Source organism: Cyprinus carpio, chromosome A13, assembly GCF_018340385.1.
Source record: "Cyprinus carpio isolate SPL01 chromosome A13, ASM1834038v1, whole genome shotgun sequence".
NCBI lineage: Eukaryota > Metazoa > Chordata > Actinopteri > Cypriniformes > Cyprinidae > Cyprinus > Cyprinus carpio.
Window position 1 is genome coordinate 23,481,319 of NC_056584.1, and position 21,325 is coordinate 23,502,643.

The 21,325-nt window shown below is 37.1% G+C and overlaps 1 protein-coding gene across 2 annotated transcripts; it reads left to right on the forward strand.

The window, feature by feature from the left end:
• The first annotated feature begins 7,198 nt into the window (after positions 1-7,198).
• On the forward strand, positions 7,199-16,557 carry LOC109079253 (opsin-3-like). 2 transcript variants are annotated; one of them, XM_042769388.1, is made up of 4 exons: positions 7,199-7,778; positions 10,491-10,810; positions 15,190-15,441; positions 15,703-15,875. In XM_042769388.1, exons 1-4 carry the CDS (start codon positions 7,454-7,456, stop codon positions 15,736-15,738), a joined length of 933 nt encoding a protein of 310 aa, XP_042625322.1. In that variant the 5' UTR covers positions 7,199-7,453; the 3' UTR covers positions 15,739-15,875. The 2 variants fall into 2 exon arrangements, with proteins under 2 accessions (XP_042625322.1, XP_042625321.1); XM_042769387.1 differs by having other exon boundaries at positions 7,203-7,778; positions 15,695-16,557.
• The last annotated feature ends 4,768 nt before the right edge of the window (positions 16,558-21,325 follow it).

Genomic DNA, 21,325 nt, shown 5'->3' on the forward strand with positions numbered 1-21,325 from the left:
TCTTAAAATTTTGTGATTACACCCTTTATCATTGTTTTTTTTTTTTCACATCACAGAAAAAAAAAGGTAATTGTGACTTCTCAATATTCAGACTGATAAAAAACGTAATAATGTTATGATTATTGCCCTTGGTGTGAACAGGCTTACTCGATTTAGCTAGGTTTCTGCTACACAAGGTATTCCATGTTAACTATCTCATTTCAATTTCAAATGCCAATTTTAATTGAAGAGATTTCAAACATGTGAACCACTGTCCACAAGTGAATTTAGCTCAGTTGAAGCTTTGTGAACACTACTTGCTCCAGTCAGAATAGAAATCTGTCCAAGTCCAGAAGATTTGTTATGAAGCATATTTGTGTGAGCTAAAATACAGCAAAAACAGTAACATTCAATTTCCAATATGTTTTCTATTTTTAATACATATTTTTAAAATGTAATTTATTTCTGTGATGCAAAGCTGAATTTTCAGCATCATTACTCCAGTCTTCAGTGTCACATGATCTTTCAGAAATCATTCTAATATTATGATTTGATGATCAAGAAACATTTCTAGTGTTGAAAAACCAGATATGCTACTTCCTTTATACTTTGTGGGAAACATGATCTATTTTTTCAGGATTCTTTGATGAACAGAAAGTTCAAAAGAAAAGCATATTTTTAAAATAGAAAGCTCTTGTAAAATAATAAACAAAGTAAGTGAACTTGGTAAGAAAACAGTGTCAATGAGCAGAATTATTTTGTGTGCCATAATATAATTTTTCCAAAAACTTTGAGAATATTAATTTACTATAAACTAAACAATATTATTAAAATTACTTATTAAATAATAAAACGATGAATAATTTTAAATACTATTTAAAATATTAATTCTAATATTATAAAATTTTCATTTTTAAGACAAAGGGGTTTAAAATGTTTAAAAGGTCATTTCTATCAGATAGAATAATTTTAGACAAATTCCAATATTTCTGTGAAGCATGTATATACACTAAAGGGCAATTTTACTATTATTGTTTTACATCTAGAGCTACTGTAGGTTAATCTGTTGTATAAAAGGAGACATGCGATATGAGAAACCTTTCATGTTTTGCTCTGTATGACAGTTGGCTGGCAGCCACCCACACTATTACTAAAGGTGCAGTGAGTCGAAATACTAAAACATTTCTGACCGCCAGTCTAAAAGTCTGTAGCTGAACTTGTCTAAACAAAAACCTCTTTAATGACCTGAACAAGAATTTGTTTTGCACACACTAAACCGTTATAACAGACCACCAGTGACCACACTGCTGCTTTGATCACCACACTGTTCCTCTAAATGCTGTTCAGATCATTTACATGACTGCTATTATGTATGGAGTTTAATATAATTATAATCAAAGTGGTGCCAAAGCTACAACATACAAGTTAAATTCATTTCACTGTATCACTTTGTATTATTTTTTTTTAAGAACTCCGAGTCAGGACTCTTAAAACTGAAGCACAAACAAGACCTTATTGTGGGTTATACTGCTGCAGTCAAAAACCCTGAAGTACAAGCTAAAAATACAATCAATATCTCACACATTATCTAATCAGTTATCAGCAATGAACAAACAGCTATCTAGCTGGATCTCTGAGAAACAGGTCATATTGATTTTCTGGATGTGAAATCATTTTAGAGGACACAAAAATATTTCAGAGGTAACCAGCTATAAAATGCATGGTTTACTGATTCATTATTATTTTTCTTTCAAATTTTGCTGTATTATATATACAGGCAAGCAGGGAAAATTGCCTGAGGCAAGTGGTATATTTTCTCTTTTTTTTTTCTTGATAGGTGACAGTTACATTTGCTTATTCACTCAATCACTCATGGTGTTGAAGCGATATAAAGAGATTCTATCCACCTTTTTCCTCAACGTGGAAGTAAGCCTATTGGTGAGACTTCCGTTTCATTAGCCGCTATAGGTAAATAACTAGGAGAATAACAACGTGCAGTAAACTGTTTGCAGTACAAACCAGTGTGTTCTTAATTAATATAACAGATTAAAATAAAAATAACAGGACACAAAAAATACCAAAATCAAGCAGCAAAACAAACTGTTTTGTACATCTAAAAATAGCTGGGCACAAATGAGACCGGAAGCTAGACCCATAGAATTGACAAATGGCGGTGCCTATTTTTACATCAGGAAAAAGTGGATAAAGAAACAGAACATCATGATTCTATAAAGACAAAGTGATTATTATATAATGTCCTCAGTGTCCTACATTAATAAAGACCTTACAGTGAAGAGGAAAATTATTCAAAAACACAAACACACACACCTCAAGGCTGTTGTCGTAATCACTCAGTGTGAGAAATTAATGAATGCTTGGACTCGTGTGCCACAAACTGGGTAAAGCCATCTGAGAGGCACAAATGAATATACATTCAACAAATCAAATCAGGAGAATCACAGGAATAAAAAACTGAATGTACACAAACACACGTATGAAAACTTAAACATGTTGATTTGAATATATCAATTTTACTATAGGCAAGGGTGTACTTATTTTAAATCATCATACTTAACAGTGAATCTCTCTTAATGTTCTCATTGGTATTTGCATTCATGCATAAAATGTGTAGCAGAGAGTTTGAAAAGACACTGACACTGAACAGGCCACTTCTTAATGGGAAAACACAACCATGTCAAGTAAGGTTGATTTATTCAGGAAGTTTCTGCATGTAGTTTTTAAGTAAAGAACTAAGTACTTAACACCGTGATAAAATTTTGAAATGAGTTAAACTAACCTAAAATATTTCAGTTAACTATAACTTCATCAACAAATGCAACAATGCAAAAAACACGGGTATTACCAAATAACATCAGCATTTTGAAGTTAAGCAGAAACAAATTATCCATAATTTTATGTTTTTGATTAAAGAAAAATTCAATAGTGTTTAATGTTCATTTATGTTGCAGACTTTCTGTTATGCTGGAAGTTGTAATTGTGGTTAGCTTATATGCTCTCCAATGAATGAAGTTGGTTTCACAGTAGGAACTTGCACTAGTTGCGTATAAATTTTCATTGAACACATTATTATAATTACTTTAAATGTACTTGAATGTATATTATCTGAAACAGTTTGAAAAATGTGGTTTTGGCCTAAAGTACTTACGAAGCCATTGTTGTCCGATTTTATTGCCGATTTGACTTCTGCTATTGAAATGTAATCTTAAAGGATTTTAAAGGTTTAATCTTTCAACATTCAAGTAGATAGATGCTGTACTTGCATGTCTAGCTTCCTCTGGGTTTCCAACATGCTCGCTGAGTGAACTGATTTTTATTAAAGAAATTTTGCTTTGCTATGGTAACAAGATCCATCGTTCTAACGAATCCATAGTTCTAACGAGAATTGGCAAACATCATCTCAAACTTGTGTGGTTGGAACTACAGCTCTCGATCTTTGAAGCATAGTTTCTTGATAGTATGACATGCTATAGTCATGCACTTGAGCAAAATAAGCAAGCTAACATGTAGTGCTTTATGTCATTAATGACCGTTCTAACAAATGCGGTTCGAAGGACGGAAGTGCAGAAAGTTCTGTTTTCGGGAAACAATAGTGACTAGCTAGTTTCTTTGTTGTTGTTTTTTTAACAATGCATTGTATGGTAGTTAAGCAGTGAGTGATGTTGTTATTCACCATGGCATAGTAATATAGTGCATTCATATGTTCCAGTATTTTAAATCTCACCATAAAAAAATTATTTATTCAATCAAAACCGTTTTTACGGCAAATTATTTTAATTTCCCTGATTCTATGATAGTGATGCTGTGCAGCTGTGAAGCTTTTTTGTAAACAAGAAGTGTGTTTCACTGAGAATTAGGAACATTTCACACTTTCCCTTTTGCCTGTCAGACAACTCCTCTCCACCAACACCCCATGGAAATTCATCCCAGCTTTGATCTCTGATCTCTGAAGGCTGGTACAAAAAAATGTGCAGACATGCCATCACCTAAACATAGAATGGCATTAACATGCATGAGCTTGGACGTATGAAACATTCTTGTGTATGTAGGAAAGGATGGGTGTAGCTGACAAAAACAGAGAGAGAGTGAAAGACAATTGGGCCAGTGTGTCGTTTTATTTCCCATCAGGGACTGTTGGAACTCATTCACATCCCAAATCCTCATAATTTGACTCCATTCAGCAGTCGGTGTGCTGTGTCGTAAACTATAAAATTAGCTTCTTATTAAAGAGAGAGAGACTAAGACACAGAGAAAGAGAGAGAGGAGAAAAAAAAGAGTAGATGCATGGATGAAATGACCCAGTTTCCAGAGATGTGAGTCAGATGAGGATGTGAGGGGAAAGAACTCTTTTCTAGGTAATTTCTGAAAGCACACAGTATATAGAGTTTAATCATCGAGGGGTTTCACATAAGGGCGTCAAAATGAGATATTCTGTCACATAAAAAAGCCAATTCAAACGCTGAAAAAATTAATATAATTTTCACACTGAAATTGCAAGTAAAATTGACAAATATTTACAAAGAAATAGTAAGTAATGCACTGAATTAAATGTGACATTTTGAAGTTGTAAAACATACTCCAATAATATCTGCTCTACTTTTAAGGTGCAACAATTTGCATTCTGTCATCATTTACTCACCCTTATGTAATAATTCCAAACCTGCATTACTTGCTCTTTTCTATACAGTAAATATATAGGGACTGCGACTGACAAAAAAGCACATTAATTCATAGCCTTCTCAAGCCATATGATGTGAGGAAGAGACTAAAATTTAAGTTATTAATTGCCACAATCTGTAATGAGAAGTGTGATAACCAATGCCATTTGACGTAGCTTACATCAGACCGCGTGCGTCACTGTCTTTGAGTTTGCGCAAGTGTGAATGAGATCTCACAGCTACAACAGCTCGCCTTTAATGTTTTGTTTTCCACACTCCTGCTGATTTCAGAGACATGCCCTCAAAAAGCTAGTAAATAAATCAAATCTTTCTCCACATCTCTAGAGTTTCTTCTAAACACTTATGGGAGCTGTGAAAATATCACTGGGCAGTGAAGATAAAATGCTGATAAAAATCCTCTGATGTTGTTCTAATAAGAACTCAGATTTGTATGTAATAGATGATTTATATTAAGAATATTCTAGGACAATTAGGATAAAACAGTGACCCAATTCATCAACAAGGAATATTTTCTTCACAAACATTGAGCTGTAATGAGAAGAACCTCTTAGGAAACACATTTTCATGTCAAATATCAAAGTTTTGACTGCAAGCTGCTGAAATAATTGTACAGTTCATCCATTTTTAGGTTCTTATACTGTGAATCCACAATTCTATGAGGATTAAATCAAAAGCCTTACATAAACAAGGAGAGTGGTTAAAAAAATGGGTCATGTGCATTATGGCTGTGTTCAAAATCATATACTACAATCTTATATCTGCACATGTAGTATGTATACTATGCACACTATGCAGATTTTCTGTATATATAATGCATATATGAAAGTCGTGACATTTGTCAAGTATGGTAACCCATACTCGAAATTGGTGCTCTGCATTTAACCCATCCAAGTGCACACACACAGCAGTGAGAAGTGAACACACCGTGAACACACACCCGGAGCAGTGGGCAGCTATATATCCAGCGCCCGGGAAGCAACTGGGGGTTCAGTGCCTTGCTCAAGGGCACTTCAGCCATGGGTATTGAGAGTGGAAGAGAGCGCTGAAAATGTACATTGAAAATGTAGCTTTGATATCACATGAATAAATAAAAAAAATATAGAAAATATATTCAAATAGAAAAAAAATATTATTTTCAATTGTAATAATATTTCACAATATTTCTAATTTTACTGTATTTTGATCAAATGAATGCAGCCTTAGTAAGCAAGAGACTTCTTTCAAAAACATTTTTTTTTATCTCTAGCTAGTACTTTATACAGGACTGAAAACCATTTGCCTCAGTCTTGCCTGAAGGAAGTAAACGTGATGTGCTGTTAACAGCTGACATGTAATGAGCAGTGAATCGACTGAACCAGCCTTCATGGTTAAGCAGCAGGGGCATTATTAATCAAGATGATGATCCCCAATCACCTCTGCTTCATTTGCATGTTTATAATTAAGGGAGCAAAAGCATCACCTCTTTGGCTGTCTGAGGTTACTCTAATTACCTAGGCAGTATAAAATGGACACAGCTAACTTTTTCACAGCTTAAAATATTTTTGAAATGTATTTTTAAATATTAATAATTCCAACATTGGAGCATCATAAGCATCCTTACAAATTTTTTACAGCATTACATAACTATAAGTCTTCATATAAGCATATAAAATACTGAATGTTGCCATTACTGCCACAAGTTTTCAAAACAACATAGATAATGAGCATCACTATCACTATGATTGTTCATAACAGCGCATTAATAGGCTATTGGACATCACCATTTAGTCTTCATATAAGCACATAAAATACTCAATATAGCCCCCATAAATTTCAAAAACAACACAGTAGGCTATATACTGAGCTTCATCTATTAGTCTTTTCTCTCAGCACATTAAATACTGATCATCGCCATTCTTATAAGTTTTCAAAACACAAGTTGCAGTAAACACAATGCACAACATCAGCATACAGGCGAATTTTTCATCTGCAGTCGCTGGCAGGTTGATGGTAAAAACCAAAGTCCACAAGTACATAAAGAACAAACATAAAATACTTTACATATAAAAACCAGAATCAAGCAAGAAACCACTAAACTTCTTTAAATTATTAAGACATGTTTGGTTATCCAATAACCACCATTTTATCGATTCAGAAAAAGAAGCAAAAGATGTAATTTTTCTCAAATCAATACATTCAGTATTCCAAGTGTGTACTGATCTATAAGAAAATGTTGACTGCCCAAGAGCACTACGTGGTCCCTCTAGTGGCCTATAGTGGCTCTAGTAAATGAGTTAAAATTTTGTCTAATGAATTCATTAAGTGGAGGTGGGGCCATACAATGCAAAAATTTATACACAAGTAACTTTACACACTAATCTTGCTTTAATAGCGCATTTAACACGGCAAAGCATTATTAGATTTATTTTCTGCATATTAAATCCAGATAATCGCCGTTCTTGTCTTAAAATTTCTAAACAGTGCAGTAAAGCAGAGCCCCATCACCGTCACTGTGATTAGTGTTCATAACAGCACACTACACACTCAATCTACGTTCATTCAGCAGTGCTAGTCACTCATAGGAAACGCTGAAATGTCTCTAGTAAATCTGGGAGTAACTTTCACGCCTATATCAGGATGTAGATGATATTTTTTTTTCTAAAACGAATACAACTTTACTGACATACTGAATTACAATCACTAGTTGACTTCCCTGATTGCTTCTGGACAGCTGCTGAATCGGGTCACTGACCATCAGGCGTTTCATTCACCATGCTGGACATTCATTTAGAAAGGAAATGAATTATTTTAATAAAACATCGCCTGAGACTAACCTTGAGGACTATGATTATATTTTCGCCGATGAGACTTTTAAACTCCTGACGTTCACCATCGGATCTATCGGTGTCCTGGGCTTCTGTAATAATATCATCGTGATTATTCTCTACTACAGGTTCAAGAGACTCCGAACACCAACTAATTTGTTAATAGTGAATATAAGTGTCAGCGATCTGCTGGTCTCAGTCACTGGAGTTAATTTCACATTCGTCTCGTGCGTGAAGAGAAGATGGATCTTTAATTCTGCCACATGTGTTTGGGATGGATTCAGCAACAGTTTATTCGGTCAGTTCTTTCTTTAGTCACGCATGTATCGATAGAGCCTCCTGGATAAGTCTGATTCAAAGAATTCAGTAAGAATTCAAAGAAAGTCATTCGTAATTCGTTTCTCCTTTTAAATGTTTACTTCATCAGATCAAGAAAGAGACATTTCTTAATGGTCTCTTGATGGTGTTTGGCCATTGCCATCAATTCGTTTTTTGTATTGTATTTTATTGATCTATTATCTGAAAACCTAGTCATTTTTTGTGATTGAAAATGTATTATATTAAGTGAATGAAGGCGAGTGTTGTGCTAAACCAGATAAAATGATAAAACGTTTTGTCGATGCATTGCAGTTAGGGATCTTAGTGCTATAAAACGCTCCAGAAAGCACAGCTAGGATTTAAAAATAGTATAAACAAAATAAAACCATTAAAAAAATATTAGCCTACCTACGTGCCATAGCTGAGTCTATATAACGTGTTTTGCCACGGAAACAAAACCGGACTAATAAATTATTTGGAACTGACCATCCTACATGACTAAGTTGGCAAGATGTTATTTACCACAGCTGCCAGACATTTCACATAAGCAAATTGTGAGTATTTATAATATAATTACAGCTTTGTGAATGTCTAGACTTCATTTCTCACACTTTGCTATACCTCACGACAAATTATTTAAATTACTATGAGAAGAGAACAACACATTGGAGAAATGTCATAAACTTTGGGTGTATGTCACCTGGAAGCATAGGCGTAGAATTTAGTAGGGACGCTAGACAATATCCAGCGACTACTTAATTGTCCGTAGCAATCATTTTGATTAAACAATTAAATGTCTGTTGTCTGCCATTATGTCCCCACTAATGCCCAAATCAAACGCCCTTTCCTGGAAGTATGCAGCGGTAGCCTGTATATAATAAAACAGCCTACAAAAGAGCCTGCATTGTTAACATGCAAGAGTATACTCTAGCGCCTATAATAATCATTTTGGATAGCATTAGCCTACTCAAAACATTTGGTCTTGGGCGGACTTCATGAGTTTTGATTTTTGAGATCTCTGACTTTTGATTACTTTTGGAATCTTTGTAAATCAAACAGTTTAAATATTGTTGAGGAATCTTTTTAAACCCTATAGAAGTGGCATGTGAGATTAAAGAGTCTTTGTCTCAGGATGAGAAGTCTATTTAAAAAAAAAAATCACTATCATTGTGTCTTTCCTACAGCAAATGATCTCATCATATGATTATCATCTTATTCATTTAGTGCAATCTTATTCAAGGAAATGAGTGGTTTCCTTATCTAATTATATCAGATAGCTTCACAGTCATAAGAACATCCATGCTTAATTATTTGATGTATTTGAATATTTGACTATTTACAGCATAAGGCAAGACACAACTCCAAGTATACAACTATAAAACATTTATTGAAATAAAAGTCCATTTGGCGCAGGGAAAGATGAAGTCAAATAGAGTCAGATAATGACACTTTAATGCACCAGAAATATCCAGCAGAATATCAGAATATCAAGCATCTGTGAGATGATATGCTTTGAGGAGAAATCATAATAAAACTTACAAAATATAGAAGTCCATCATAATCACCTACACACCCAATTAGACGTTTAGAAAATGTCTTTAAGATGTTTATAATTTATAATGTATGTAAAACTGACATCTTAGAGAAGTCTATCAGAATTCTGTACACAGCTGATGCTTTCCAGATGAAGCAATCTTTAACAGACATATTTCAGATGTATGTGTGCTATCTGGGAACACGTGAATGCTTTCGTACTCCCTCATTTGACCCATTTAGATGTGAAATTGGCTGCGTTTGATGCTTCTGCTAACAGTTGTTTGTAGAGGCATTTGTGTCTATGACCTCCATTTTTGCTTCCTTGAGAATTGACTCATTTAAATAAAAACTGTTTTGATGAGATGTAGCTCAGTGTGTAATACTGCATCATATTTCACATCAAATTTACTAAACCAGTTTTATAAAAAAAAAAAAAATAAATAAAAAAAGGGGGGGTCTGTGAATACATCTGACAGCTGAGACGAAACACATTAGTGCTGTTTCCTCCTCGGCCTGCCTCTGTCACAGAGGACTGTGGACGTCTGGGTAATTGGGCCAATGTGTCTTTGAGTATTTTGCCAGTATCGACGAATACTGCAGTTCAGGGATATAGTTATTTACTTCTAGAAATGATACCAATTGCTATAATCCATTGTCCGAAAAATTCACTTTAGTTATGAGAGCAAGTTTAATTTATTTGGGTCTGATGGGAAACATTTTGTTCGGCATCGAACTGAGAAAAAAACTGAAGCCTAAGTGCATAAAGAAATCAGTGAAAGATGGAGGAGGAAGTGTCAAAAAATAAAAATTACAAATAATAATGAGAATGACAAACAAACTAAAAGTCAAACATCTGGGCACATTTTGGTAATGAGAATTTGTGGACACAATGTGCTTAACTGCAGTGAAAATAATGTCACAATGTACAAAATAAAAAAAACAACAGTAGTTCTTTAAACAGGCTTCATGCAAATTAATAATTTTCTTTATACAAAATATAATTATCTATTATTTTATATGTTGTGATTTTTGGGAAGTCTATTTGTCTGTCTGTCTGTCTGTCTGTCTGTCTGTCTCTATCTATCTATCTATCTATCTTTCTGTCTATTAATTTCAAGTCAACTATATGTCTTTTTATTTCTCTTCTTGTCCTTTGGCATCGTGTCCATCATGACTCTCTCCGGTCTGGCGTATGAGCGCTACATCCGTGTGGTTCATGCCAAGGTCATTGACTTCCCCTGGGCCTGGAGGGCCATCACGCACATCTGGCTGTACTCTTTGGCCTGGACTGGAGCTCCTCTCCTGGGATGGAATCGCTACACGCTGGAAGTCCATCAGTTGGGCTGCTCTCTTGACTGGGCTTCCAAAGATCCCAACGACGCTTCCTTCATTCTCTTCTTCCTCCTCGGATGCTTCTTTGTTCCTGTGGGCGTCATGGCCTACTGTTATGGAAACATCTTGTACACTGTGAAAATGGTAAGGCGAACAGGTGTAATGCAGGTTTCTTTTTTTTAATTATGTGTGCAACAGTGTGCATACATTAATGATTGTCATTTTCTCACTGGCTTTGTCTGGTTGCATCAAATATATATTTATATATATTTATATATATCAATTATATATTCAAGACTGTCCAGTACCAACCTTTTCCTTCCTCTTCTAGTTCAGATTATCAGTGGTTACGTAAGCATACATATTTCATATGAAATGGACTAAAGTCATGTGATGCAATATAAATATTCAAAGTATACCTAGTGTGTCACATGCTGTATGTGTGAAGTGCACATTTCCCAGTGTAGAAACCGTCAGGATGCTGCGACAGCAAGACAGATCCCTAGAGTTTGAAAAACTTTGTACATATAGTATAGTATTATACTTGTTCAAAAGAAATTACCTGCTAAGCAAATCTTATTTAAAATGTATTAAATTTATTGACCCTTGGCTTCTCCAAATATTTTTTCTAAGCTGCTCGTCATCTCATTTCCGATCTGTGATTTGGATGTGACAATTTACAGTTTCTTTCTGTCTTTAACCTTCATCGTTCTCTCTTGTTCTTTTATAAACACACTGTCAAGCTGCTGTGATTTAGCAGTGCAGAGGTGCCGACATGCTGCTGTATGAGGGGAGCTTTCCACTAAAAGCTGTATTGTCTGAAAGTGCCTTCAGCACATAAGCAGAGACGGTGATTGTGCACGTAAATAGCTTGCGGTTTTCATCAGCACAGCTTCTGTGGATCAGATTTTATCAGTGTCCTATCCAGATGGTGGAGCATGACTCCTCCAACAAGAAGTGATTGTGTTCTTACCACAAACTGAAGTGTGCAGTCTTTTCTCATCTTAGTTTTGTGTACAGAGACAGCTTTAATTAAACTATTTGTAAGTTGATTCCCCTGAAAAGCATTCTGCCCACAACAGTATCACTGAACCAATGACATATGTTTGGGGGCAGGACTATCTGTTTTTCTGACCAATGGCAGACTGGGAGAGTGTTCTGCAAACATGTTTATAAACTGTTATAATTTTTGTTAGTGGTGCAGAAATGTCACACTTCACCTTTAAGCAGTTTATGTGTACCTTTGCCTTTGGGTTTATGTGTAAAACTTTCCAAAATGTTTTAGACACAAAGAAAGCACTATGCTTTTTTGACAGATATGATTAATATGATGTACTTGCCTGAGACTCCAGTCATTCTGTGGCTTAAAAAAATTCTTATTCAATAGATTTATTTAGCCTGACATGTTGACAGTCTTCCAATTGAATCCATTGCTATCCACTGCACTAAAATATACACTATAGATTAAAAGTTTAGGGACAGTATGATTTTTTTCTTTTTAAAGAAATTAATGCTTCTATTTAGCAAAGATATTATTAATCAGAAGTCTGTTATAATAATCAGCAAATCAGCATATTAGAATGATTTCTGAAGGATCATATGACACTGAAGACTGGAGTAAAGATGCTTAAAATTCAGCTTTGCATTACATGAATAAATTATATTTTAATATATTTTAAAATAGAGAACAGTTATTTTAAATTGAAATAATATCTCACAAAAAAAAGAAGCAGAAAGCAAGTCAACACTACTTAGAGTTAAACCTGCAAAGCACAAAACCAGACTAGACCCCTATTCACAAACACAGTGTTGGTATTCTTGCTCTGAAATCAACCCCAGAACTCAGCAGGAGTTTCTTAATAATCCAGACTACTTCTTTTAATTCACTATTTCATCTTTTCTGTGTTGGTAAAGGGAGGATTTACAAAATGCTCTGATTTATTATTATTTTTTATTTAACTCTACCTCTGGTGTGTTTGATCAGTGTTGTACAGAAAAGTTCCTTGTGTCTTGACAGCAACTGCCTGAATAAATACATAAATGAATCAGGAAATCAATAAATGCATTATTGATTCGGTCAATCAATAAGCACATGAGTGAATTAGGCAATCAATAAATGCATGAATAAATTAGCGAATAAATTAATTTGTGAATAAATCGTAAAATGGATAGTTATTCAAACTGAGACATTACATAGAATTGTATACATATATACATATATTTTACAACATTTTAAAGCATTTGTTCTACCACAGGACAGTTTAATATGAACTAGTGAAAGAAAAATGTATTTAAATGTGGCAAGTCAAAGGATTTAAATTATACAATTAAATCCTTACACATTTATGAAAATTTTAACTTAAAATCTTGATGCTAATTAACCAAAAATATCCGCTCATATACCTGTCAATTTAACTGTATGTGAGCAGTATGACATCTTTAATTTATGCATGGTGTAGGGAAAATGCTCCAGCATATAAGATTGGGTTTGGAGATTACTGGGTTTGGAAAGCCATCTTCAGATAAAATGATTTCAGGAGAAACTTAGACCAGCTGTTCACATCAACACCATTGTGCCCTCAAGTGGTGACCCAGTTCTATGTTAGTTACAGAATGCCTGAGAGATGCTTAGTCAAACTCAGCAAATTCTATTGCTGTCCTTGCAGCTGTGTAATGATAATGAATGCCCTTGAAAATCATAACAAGTGATGTCTGACTCTGGGAACTAGATCTCTCCTTAAACATGAAGAGGTCCAACAACAGATTAATGAGTTACTCCAAATTTCACAAAAAGCTTATAGACGTAATTTTAATATAAACAGACATTGAAGTGAGTTGCAGTTTTTGTCACTCTTCTGAAGATGATGTCATTCACTTTTTGGCAATGTATCCACACAGAGAAACTTTGGTCAGATTATTTTTAATGTTTATCTGATCTCATTTTGTAAGTGAGTTTTCTTTCTGTTTTGAAGATGTTTTCTTTGGATTGTTTGACTACTTGAAAGAGAATCTAGGAAAATATAACTTAATTAAATAGTGTTTCCTGCTAGCTAAAATACATAAAATATCTTGCTCTAAACCTCTCTTTTCTTTATTCAGATTTTTATTTTTTTTGTTTAGTTTTTTTGTTGTTGTCATTGTTTTTTACATGGCGACACATCCCTTATGAAAATTAACCATGGTTAACCAAAATAGGGTAAATAATAATAATAAACATGGTTGCTAGTTAAACCATGGTAACTACACATTAACCATGGGTTTGTTACAGTAACCATAGTTTAACCATGGTATTTGTAGTAAAACTGTGGTTAAACAATAAATAAATAAAAACACATGGTTACTACACATTTACTATAATAAAACTTTCTTAAAGAATAAATATTCGCGAACAATCATAAACTAATAATCAATATTTTATACAAAAAACTATTCTAAAAAAATAACAGAAAAATCATTATCTAAACAAAAAAAATGTCTATTTTTCTGAAATAAGAGAAAAAGCATGATTTTTACAAATAAAATGTCAATATTTCCATTTCAAAGATAGCATTCAACACAAATTTACTAACATATTCAGGTGAGGTAACCGGTTTACTGCTAACTAGTGAAAACACTCCAGTTAAATAACGAGCAGCAGCTCACAAATACATGTTAGATGGAAACATTGTGCATTATGATCAAGTTATGATCAACTTAATTCAGTGTATTTTATATAACCTCCATCCAAAGCAGTCACCTTGGGAAAGTATATATCTTAATCATCAGGAACAGAATGTCCAATATCCATCTACAGTATAACTATGTCAGCCTCGTCTGACTATGGCTTTTTCTATGAACGTACAAATAGATTGTGGATTTATGGATATGGATGTATGTTTTATTGTTTGTATTAAATTGACTGATAATCAGTGTGATGCTTGTGATTCAATTCTATTCTCTTATTCCTTTTTTTGTCTTTTCTGTTCTCTTGAATAATTTTTAAAATTCTGAAACTTTTGATAGCACCTTTTATTATGTTTTAAATAACCTTTTCCCTAATTTTAATGGTATTACAATGTTGTTTGCAGAATATCATTATTTTTGCTTGTCCCTTTCTAGATTTTCGCTATAAAACAGATTAAAAGAAAATGAGGGAAATTCTACCTTTTTCAAATAATTTTGATTAAAATGCATAATTTTTTTTAAATAACACAGAATCACGGATCCCAATACTACTGTCTTTGCCATCACAAGTATTTTCTAAGTAAGATTTCTACATTTTAGAGAACAGCATTTTTACATGCTTTATTAGGTCTCATTATCAAATTGATTTAATTGATTATTAAACAGATCATTTTTAATGATATACTAATTTGTGTTCGCAAGATCAATGTTTATCTAAGTTTTTCGCACGATATCAAAAATCCACTTCAAGGTTGACCAAGGCCATGATCTTTTTTTTTTTTTTTTCGGACATGCAATAATATGTTCTTTAACAGATGAAGGAGTTTTATGACAGAATCTCTTCTGATGTCTTCCCATAGCTGCGTTCTATCCAGGATCTACAGACAGTTCAGACGATTAAGATTCTGCGATATGAGAAGAAAGTGGCAGTGATGTTCCTAATGATGATTTCCTGTTTCCTGGTGTGCTGGACGCCCTACGCTGTGGTCTCCATGCTGGAGGCTTTTGGCTGGAAGAGTTTCGTCTCCCCCACTTTTGCCATCATTCCCTCTCTCTTCGCCAAATCCAGCACTGCCTACAACCCCGTCATCTACGCCTTCATGAGCAGAAAGGTCAGCAGAAGTCACTCAGTTCAAATGGAAGGGCATTCAGTGAGGGTATTTATTATATTATATAGGCAGGTCTGTGACATCACAATAGGACATACAGAATAATTTCACAAATAATTATAAAGAAACTTATAAAAAGTAACACATTGAATTAAACATGAAACTTTGAAGTAGAAAGACTGAAATAGTGTTGTTTCAATATATTTTTTTACAGTGTATGTATATGAGACTTACTTTCCGTGTTCTGATTGGTCAGTTTCGCAGGTGTATGTTACAGATGCTGTGTTCTCGTCTGGCTAGTGTGCAGCACAGCATTAAAGACCGTCCCCTGGCCCGCATCGAACATCCTGTACGGCCCATTGTGATGTCACAGAGCCGTCCCGACCGGCCCAAAAAGAGAGTGACCTTCAGCTCTTCCTCCATCGTATTCATCATCGCTAGCAATGACACTCATCCTCTGGATATTACTTCCAAATGCAATGACGAGCCAGACCTCAACGTAATTCAAGTTCGACCGCTTTGACACTTGCTGTAGTGACATAAATAACGACGTTGGAGTTCATTAACATCACACTAATTTAATGTTTATACAGAAGATACAGAAACATCTCTTTTTTTATATATAAATAAATATGGAAACATGGATTTCTTTATTGTTGCAACATAAACTGACTTTTTGTGTTCCCAATCAAGACTTGTGTGAATTATATCAGTTGTAACTATTTTATGAAAATGACTTTGAGTTGTTTATGATTTTCTCCATCTTTTCAGACACTGAAATTTCCACCTTCACCCAGTTTCGTGAGCTGGTGAGATATCCGCAGCTTAGATTGCACAGTCTGTGAGCAGAATACATTAGTGAGTGTGCTCAGATAGATTAGGAACACAGTGTTAGTACAAGGACTCTTCTAGGACGGGACATTTGTCAAAAAATCAAAAGGTTTTTTTTTTTTTTTTAAATCTCGTCATTCTCAAGCATAGAAATTCGGATATTGGCATGTGCTATTTTATATGCTAATGATATTAATTAGGGGGCGTTTACAAGGCGAAGATCTGACACCAGTCAGCTGCGCACAATTTCAAGATCATTTGCGATTTATAAACATCACATCTCGAAGAAAGGAGTACGCACGAGTATTTGTGCTCACGTTCGTTTTCTCTGAATCGAATAGAATTATCTGAGTCGAATAGATCCAAAGTTTTGGGTAAGTAATTTTTCGAAAGAAATTAACACTTTTATTCAGCAGACACACATTAAATTCATTAAACGTGTCGTTGCAATAAGTGGTTACAAAATATTTATATTTCAGATTTTCTATTTCTATTACTATTTGTTCTTTTGAACCTTCTTTTAATCAAAGATTCCTGAAAACAATTGTAGCAAGGTTTCCACAAAAACATATTAAATGGCACAACTGTTTTCAACGTTCAAAATAACAAATGTTTCTTGAGCAGCAAATCAAAAGTTACTTTTCCAGGATGTGCCAGATCCCAGAGTTTCCCAGGAGTGTTCACATCACGGCCGCTGAGCCAGCGCCAATGCCCAAGATGGCCACCAGTTCAGCACCACAGCACAAAATGGCCGCCAGCCCAGCGCCACAGCACAAGATGGCCGCCAGCCCAGCGCCACAGCACAAGATGGCCGCCAGCCCAGCGCCACGGCCCAAGATGGCCGCGGAGACAGTATTAAGTTACTTTTCCAGGATGTGCCAGATCCCAGAGTTTCCCAGGAGTGTTCACATCACGGCCACTGAGCCAGCGCCAATGCCCAAGATGGCCACCAGTTCAGCACCACAGCACAAGATGGCCAGGTGGACGTGTCCAAGGTTCCCGAGGCGGTGCCCGATGCCGAGGCGGTGCCCGATGCCGAGGCGGTGCCCGATGCCGAGGCGGTGCCTGATGCGGTGGCCGAGGTGGTTCCCGATGCAATGTCCGATGCCGAGGCGGTGCCCGATGCCGAGGCGGTGCCCGAGGCGGTGCCCGATGCGGTTCCCGATGCAATGTCCGATACCGAGGCTGTGCCCGAGGCAGTGCCCGAGGCGGTGCCCGATGCCGAGGCGGTGCCCGATGCCGAGGCGGTGCCCGATGCAATGACCGAGGCGGTGCCCGAGGCGGTGGTCGAGGCAGTTCCCGATGCAATGCCCGAGGCCGAGACGGTGCCCGATGCCGAGACGGTGCCCGATGCCGAGACGGTGCCTGATGCCGAGACGGTGCCCGATGCCGAGGCGGTTGCCGAGACGGTGCCCGATGCCGAGGCGGTGCCCGAGGCGGTCCCCGATGCCGAGGCGGTGCCCGAGGCGGTGCCAGAGACGGTTCCCGATGCAATGGCCGATGCCGAGGCGGTGCCCGATGCCGAGGCGGTGCCCGATGCGGTGCCAGAGACGGTTCCCGATGTAATGCCTGAGACCGAGGCAGTGCCCGATGCCGAGGCGGTGCCCGATGCCGTACCAGAGACGGTTCCCGATGTAATGCCCGAGGCCGAGGCGGTGCCCGAGGCCGAGGCGGTGCCCGATGCCGTACCAGAGACGGTTCCCGATGTAATGCCCGAGGCCGATGCGGTGCCCGAGGCCGAGGCGGTGCCCGAGGCAGAGGCAGTTCCCGATGCAATGCCCGAGGCCGAGGCGGTGCCCGATGCCGAGGCGGTGCCCGATGCGGTGCCAGAGACGGTTCCCGATGTAATGCCCGAGGCCGAGGCGGTGCCTGAGGCCGAGGCGGTGCCCGAGGCCGAGGCGGTGCCCGATGCGGAGGCCGTTCCCGATGCGGTGCCCGAGGCAGGGTCCGAGGCCATTCCCGAGGCGGTGCCCGAGGCAGTGTTCGATGCGGTGCCAGAGATGGTTCCCGAGGCCGAATCGGTCCACAACACCTTCACGTCACCACAGGACATCCACGATGCGGTGCCCGAGGCGCTGTCCGATGTGGTGCCCGAGATGGTTCCCCGAGGTCGAGGCACTTCACGTCTCCACAGGCCGTCCAGAGCACCTTCACGTCTCCACAGGACGTCCAGAGCACCTTCACGTCTCCACAGACCGTCCACTCTGGTCGCTCAAGTGGCGAGTTCCTCCCTGGCTGTCTGCACAACTGAGATGGACTGATCCACCCTGGCCACCTGAACTGTCTGGTCCCTCGTGGTCCCCTGAACTTTCGGGTCCACCCTGGCCACCTGAACTGCCTGGTCCCTCGTGGTCCCCTGAACTTTCGGGTCCACCCTGGCCACCTGAACTGCCTGGTCCCTTGTGGTCCCCTGAACTTTTGGGTCAACCCTGGCCCCCTGAACTGTCTGATCCACCTTGGCTGCCGGTGGAGCCATTACTGCCCGGTCCCCGTTCTCCTACACGGGCCTGGCCCGCCATCCCTCCCCCTGTTCTACCTCCACCAGTCCACCTCCCTCCTGGTCTTTTTGATTTGTTTTTTTGATCTGGGGAGCATCTGGAAGCTGCTCCTTAGAGGGGGGGCTAATGTCACAGTGTCTGTTCTGTATCTCCCTGGGTGGCCACTAGAGGTCTCACTTCCCCTGATTGTCACCCCCTTCTGAACTACATTTCCCACTAGCCTTCTCTGTTCATCACTGTTCATTGTGTTCAGCTGTCACCACTTACCTTGTTTGCACCTGTCTATAAATACCCTGGTTGTTTCTGTCATTGTTACGGAGTCCTTGTTGAATGTCACCATGCGTTTTCCTGGTTCCCTGGTGGATGTTCGTGTTTCATGTTTTGGACTGTTTATGTTTGGTTTTGACCCCTGCCTGGACTGTTTATGATTTTGGATTGCCCTAATAAAACATACTGCATTTGGATCTACCTGTCTGTGTGCGTTTCGTGACACATGGTTTGTATATTGCAAAATCACATATTTCTGTTGGTTCTTTCAGTGCTCATATGTGTAATGTAGACCACTGAAAGATTGTAAAAACTAAATGTAAATCTTCAGTTGATTCTTGAATGCTGAACTGCACATTGAGCTGTTTGAAACTTATTTACAGTTCTGTGAGGTTTGGAATCACCCACTGTCTTCACCTCGTCATCTCAGTACTGTATCTCCTCATCACCTGCAGCATTCATGTTAGAAAACCCACACACTGGGCTGCGTGTCTGTAAGACTGCAATTTCACACCTTCACACTTGAGAAAAGCATGAAGCAGAAAGAGTGATAAGAGACTGAAAGAGAGAGAGAGGACGAGCTGTACTCACACTCCTAGAGGTACAGAGTCAGGAAAGTATTTCTGGAAGAAACAGATGACCTCGTCACCGGAGCGGATCTTCTTGAATTCTTCAAAGGGCATGAAGAGTGTGCATGTGAACGTCCTGTCCTTAAAAAACCAAAATCAAAAGGAAAAGGATTTTCTGCAAGGAAACCACAACATAACCAAAGCAAAATATTATAATGTACGTTCAAAACACTTTTGGGGGCCGAATTATTTGATTTATTTATAAACCACTGTCATCAAACAGTAATTCTAAAAACCCTGAATATATGATTAAAAAAAGGCTAGTAATATTTTCTCTGGAAATTTGGGGAGTACTAGTAAAGAGACTCTGAGATGTTTTGCATTTGCATTCCAAAGGTTGTATTTGTGATGGAAAACCACATTAGAAATAATAATTGTAATCATCATCACAAAAAAATAATGAATGGTAAAATAAAAAACTTTAATAAATAAGAAAATAATAATTATAATGACCAAAAACTAATTAAAAGATAATCACAAAAATTTAATAAATGATAAAATATTCTTTAATGTAATAATAATAATAATTTAAAAACTAATGAATGGTTCATCACAGAATACTACTATGAATAATAATAAGCAACAATAATAATAATAATAATGATTAAAGAAAAACTAAAACTTGAAAACTTGTAGAATAAAATATTTAGGGCTGTCTAATCATGATTAATCGCATCCAAAATAAAAGTTTATGTTTACATAATATATGTGTGTGTGTACTGTGCATATATATATATACAGTATTTAAGAAATGAATATTATAATATTTATATACACACACGCACACATATATTATGTAAACCAAAACTTTTATTTTGGATGCGATTAATCGTAATTAACCGATTTGACAGCCTTAAAAATATTATCTATTATTTTATAACAATAATAATAATAATCATCATCATCATCATTCTTTAATATTTTATAATAATACAATTAATAATAAATCACAAAACAAATTTAAAAAACAATAATAATGTGAATAAAAACTAAACAATATAACAGAGTAAACAACAAAGAAAATTATTACATGACCTTACCAAGTTGGGCAGGGCAATCATCATGAAAGTGTTCCTGGGCCAAATGTGCAAGTAATTGGGTTCCACTGCAAACTTAGAGAACACAGAGAGAAAGAGATGTGAGCAGACAAAAAGAAGGCAGATCTGTAAAGAAGACTGTCAGATAAAATTGCAGTAACACTTACATCTTCTTCTTTAGGAGGCATGGTGAGCTCCATGTACCCGTGGGGAATGTACGTCTGGCTGTAATTGAAATGACTTTGCCGCAGGAAATGCTTCCTGACAGCAGAGAAAGTGCCATCACAGCCTACGATCAGATCAGCCTGCATCTCCTTCTTCTGCCCATCAGGCCTGTTAAGAGATAATTCTGTACCGAATTATAATCAAATTCACACTGCATATCCATACACTGAAGTGAATTTACAAACTCTTGTGATCATGTGCTCCTCTCGGGCAGCCAATATATTTCAAGATTTATACTTAAACTAATACATAGAAATTAATAAAAACTCTCTATATATTATTTTTAGTTTATTTAGTTTAGTACTTAATAATAACTCCAATAAATAATGACAGAATTTATTATTTTTTTTTTTTTTTGTGACTATTCCTTTACATGGTACCCCAAGGTATTTTAAAAAAT

Bases quoted from the DNA above. Each gene is read 5' to 3' on its own strand.
- LOC109079253 (XM_042769387.1), top strand. From the start codon at position 7,454: ATGAATTATTTTAATAAAACATCGCCTGAGACTAACCTTGAGGACTAT. The intron at 7,779-10,490 runs GTCAGTTCTTTC...TCTTGTCCTTTG, and splicing joins ATTCAGCAACAGTTTATTCG to GCATCGTGTCCATCATGACT. The intron at 15,442-15,694 runs GTCAGCAGAAGT...CTGATTGGTCAG, and splicing joins ACGCCTTCATGAGCAGAAAG to TTTCGCAGGTGTATGTTACA.